The sequence below is a fragment of the Myotis nattereri genome (assembly GCF_964212035.1).
Source record: "Myotis nattereri genome assembly, chromosome: 3".
NCBI lineage: Eukaryota > Metazoa > Chordata > Mammalia > Chiroptera > Vespertilionidae > Myotis > Myotis nattereri.
Window position 1 is genome coordinate 194,126,207 of NC_138077.1, and position 3,904 is coordinate 194,130,110.

The following is a 3,904-nucleotide window of genomic DNA, read 5'->3' on the forward strand; positions in this document are numbered from 1 at the left end:
TCCTAGGTATGTCCTGAGTGCTGGGACGAATATGTTCCCTTTGTCCCTCTGGTCTACTCTTCCCCCCTCTCCACCCTGCCTTGTGCCTTGGGAGGCTGACTGCCTCTTGGATCTCTGGCTTCTGGTTGGGTTGGGTCAGTGGGAGCCACCAGCAGGTGAGCAGGAGATGGGAGAGTGAAGTTGGGGAATTTATTTGGTTGCTGTGGTTGGATGGAGCACCTGTGTAGTAACCCTGTCCATTGCTACTCTGGAACTAGCCCCAGGATACTGAAGTTACCCCAGGATTCGTGGGTTTCCTTAATCATGCCCACACCTTTTAAAACAGCCCCTCCGGGAAACTCTTTGACATTATTCGGTTTGACTGTGTCATCTGTTTCCTGCTAGGACCCTGATTGATATGGTTCCCATTGTATTGGTGACAAGAAGAGATTCTGAAAGCTTGCCAAGGTGTAGCCCGGTGAAGCTGTGATCCGGAAGTGGTTAAGCTATGATTCACACCTGGGGGGTGGATATCAGCCCTGCCCAGGGACCTTAAACTTGGCTGGCTTATCCATCTCACTAATGGCCACACTTGAGAGCAAAGATGAATCACAGCCTGTTGTGTCTGCACGATGGTCTGACCTCCCTGCCTGCATTGGCTCTGGGCTGCCTCCTGGCCTTGGCTTTAATAGTCACTAAATGTACCTCCAGGTCAGTATAGCCTTTGTACCTCTTCTGCTTCCCATCCTAGTAGGGCCTTGATGTTGGTGTGCCCTAAGTTTCAGGTCCTCACACAGTGCTGGGAGAGGGGCTGAGCCACCCAGAGGGCTGTTAATGCAGAAGAGTTTGTTTCTGACTCCCCCAGGTCCTGAGCTCCTTGAGCTCAGCTCCTACCCCCTCTGCAGCCCCGGCATCCTGCTGGGGGCCTGGTGTGGAAAAAATGCTCAGGAAAATGAAAGGAGCTGAATAACGCTTGGTGAGGCAGGGACCGCATGCCTGTAGAGGAGACGACAGGCCTGCCGGCAGCATATAAGAGTGAGAGTATGACTAACAGGGATGTTGTGTACACAGGGTGGGGATGCGGTTGTGGATGGCAGTGCCTGGGTTACAGAGGAGGGACTGTGATTTGTCTGTAATGAGAGGGCAGTGATTGTGTGCGCTCAGGACAGTCTCCCTATGAAATCACTAGAACGACTATAGCGGGAGCATAGCGCCCTCTTGTGGTCACATCTCCAATCACAGTAGGTTCCACCCCAGCTCCCGCCTGTCAATCCCAGCCCCAGCCTAACTTCAGCCCACACCCTAGCTGTACCCCCCCTCCCCACCCCACCTATCCCACCCCCACCCCCCGCCCCGCCATGGAGCTCTCTCTCCTTCCCAGGGCGACCTTTCCTGACCTCAGGGTCTTGTTGGTGGGAGTGTAGAAGAACAGAGGATGGAGCCAACCTGTATAAAACCCAGCCTTTATTGATTTCAAGGACACTGCCGTGGGGATGTTCCTATTAGGACATCCACCCCGAGCCCCACGAAGCAGGGTCTGAAAGGCTGGCACCAGACTGAGCACATCTGCAGGGAGGAAGATGGGAGCGAAGCTTCCTGAGGCTGGGAGAGTGGAGGCTGCGGAGGGGGACCTGCCCTGAGAGCAGTGGGACTCAGAGGATCCCTGTTGGTGTCACCAGAGCCCCCTCCTCCTCTTCCCAAGAATCCTCAGGCCTCCAGACCTCCCTCTGCTGGGGGAATTCTTCCTCTGCACCGCAGGGACCCAGGTGCTTCTCCAAAGGGAAGGAACATTCTTTCTGGTCTGGTGCACCCAACCCAGGGCAAGCATGTCTCTTCTTGTAGCCTCCAGGCCTCTGTGCCTGCTCTTTTCTCCACTTGGAAGCACTTCTCACTTCTCTTAAACTTTACTTCCTCAGGAAAGTCTCGCCTGATCGCTCCCTCCTGGGCTGGGTAGAAGCCCTGTATGAGCGCCCTAAGCATCCCCTTGCGCAGTAGTTAATTTGCTCGTTTCAGTGTTGGCTTCCCCCAAGAGATGGCACTGGGCCTGTGGAGTGACCTACACCCAAGTATTCAGCACAGTGCCCAGCACTCAAAAAGTATCTGCCCCGAATGAAACTGGATAGCTCGGTGAATTCCAAGTGGGGGCACCCAGCACCTGCAGGACCCCTCCACCGGCGCGATACCTCCCCACCTGTCCCCGTTGGCAGACCAGGCATCACCCCCCGGCCCGTGGTCAGATGGGGGTCAGAGCGGGTGCTGAAGCATGCGGCTTGTCGCCGTGGGCGCCCAGGACGAACTCCCCCTCCACCAGCTTATGGTGGCAGCGGCAGGTGGAGGCCCGGCTGGCTGAGGATTTGCGGTTGCGGCTGCCAGGGGCCCTCTGGTTGCGTATGCCTTTTATGACCCTGTGGAAGATGAGGTAGCAGATCTCGCTGATGGTGAGCACGATGCAGACGGCAGAGGCGCCCACCATGAAGTAAGTGAAGACCTTCTTCTCCGTGGGCCGGGCGATGTAGCAGTCCACGGTGTTGGGGCAGGGCGCCACGTTGGCACACTGCACAAGGCGTGGCATGCTGAAGCCGTACCAGAGGGTGTGCAGCACGTAGAGGAAGACGAATTCGATGATGAGCTTGAAGATGAGGCTCAGCAGGTAGGTCCACCACAGGCCGCCGTGCTTCTTGCCCGCATTGTCATACAGCTTGGTGCACTGGTCTCCGTGCTTCAGCCGGTGCCGCCGCTCCCGCTCCTCCCGGTAGGCCACGTGCAGGATGACCAGCAGCGAGGGGCAGGTGACGAAGATGAGCTGCAGGGCCCAGAGACGGATGTTGGAGATGGGGAAGTAGGTGTCATAGCAGACGTTGGTGCAGCCTGGCTGCTTGGTGTTGCAGTCGAAGTCCTTCTGCTCGTCCCCCCACACGCGCTCTGCAGCCACCACGTACACCAGCACCCGGAAGACAAACACCACCGACAGCCAGATGCGCCCGAATGCTGTGGAGTACTTGTTCACGCCACTCAGTAGGGACTGGAGCGTCTTCCAGTCCATGGTGCCTGGTAGGGGCGCCCGGGGCCGTGCACACCTGATGGAATAACAGGGAAGACCATATGTTAATGAATGGGTGACATTTGTTGAGCTTTTACTATGTTCTGAGCTCTTTGTGGATGGACTCATTTGATCACGGCGAAGACCTTATGAGATCAGGGATATGATGTTGCCTGAGCTACAGGTAATAGGCAGAGAGGGTAAGTAACCTGCCCAGAGTCACAGAGCTAGTATACCAGGAGGAATAACAATTCCTATTTATCGAGCATTTACTCTGAGCCAAGCACAGAGCTCAACACTCTATGTGCAGGATTTCATTTAATCCTTATAACAACCCCACGAGGCAGATGCTCTTAGGTTCCTCATTTACCCTTACAAAGATAAGGGTTGCAGAGTACTTAGTACATAGTAAGTGCTCAATAAATGCTGGCCACTCATGAAATCTACAGAGGTCCAGTCAATCATTTAAAACTAGAGTTGGGCCAAAACCGGTTTGGCGCAGTGGATAGAGCGTCGGCCTGCGGACTGAGGGGTCCCAGGTTCGATTCCGGTCAAGGGCATGTACCTGGGTTGCGGGCATATCCCCGGTGGGGGATGTACAGGAGGCGGCTGATCGATGTTTCTCTCTCATCGATGTTTCTGACTCTCTGTCTCTCTCCCTTCCCCTCTGTAAAAAATCAATAAAATATATTTAAAAAAAATAAATAAAACTAGAGTTGGATTCAAGGCTGGACTGTGGGTGCCAGGGCTGTGCTGTCCATCACCTTCTCTCCCCTTCTCTGCTGGATGCCTGCCCAGACCCGGTTCTTACACCTTACCTCGCTGATGCCTCGCTACCATCCTGTGAGGTCGGGGCTGAATCTTATTCTACAGAGAAGAAACCGA

At 55.1% G+C, this 3,904-nt stretch overlaps 1 protein-coding gene across 1 annotated transcript; it reads right to left on the bottom strand.

Moving 5' to 3' along the window:
- Positions 1-2,212: 2,212 nt before the first annotated feature.
- Positions 2,213-3,052, bottom strand: GJB3 (gap junction protein beta 3; the record flags this gene model as incomplete). Its single annotated transcript, XM_081087334.1, has 1 exon — positions 2,213-3,052. Exon 1 carries the CDS (start codon positions 3,020-3,022, stop codon positions 2,213-2,215), a length of 810 nt encoding a protein of 269 aa, XP_080943460.1. The 5' UTR covers positions 3,023-3,052.
- Positions 3,053-3,904: the final 852 nt, after the last annotated feature.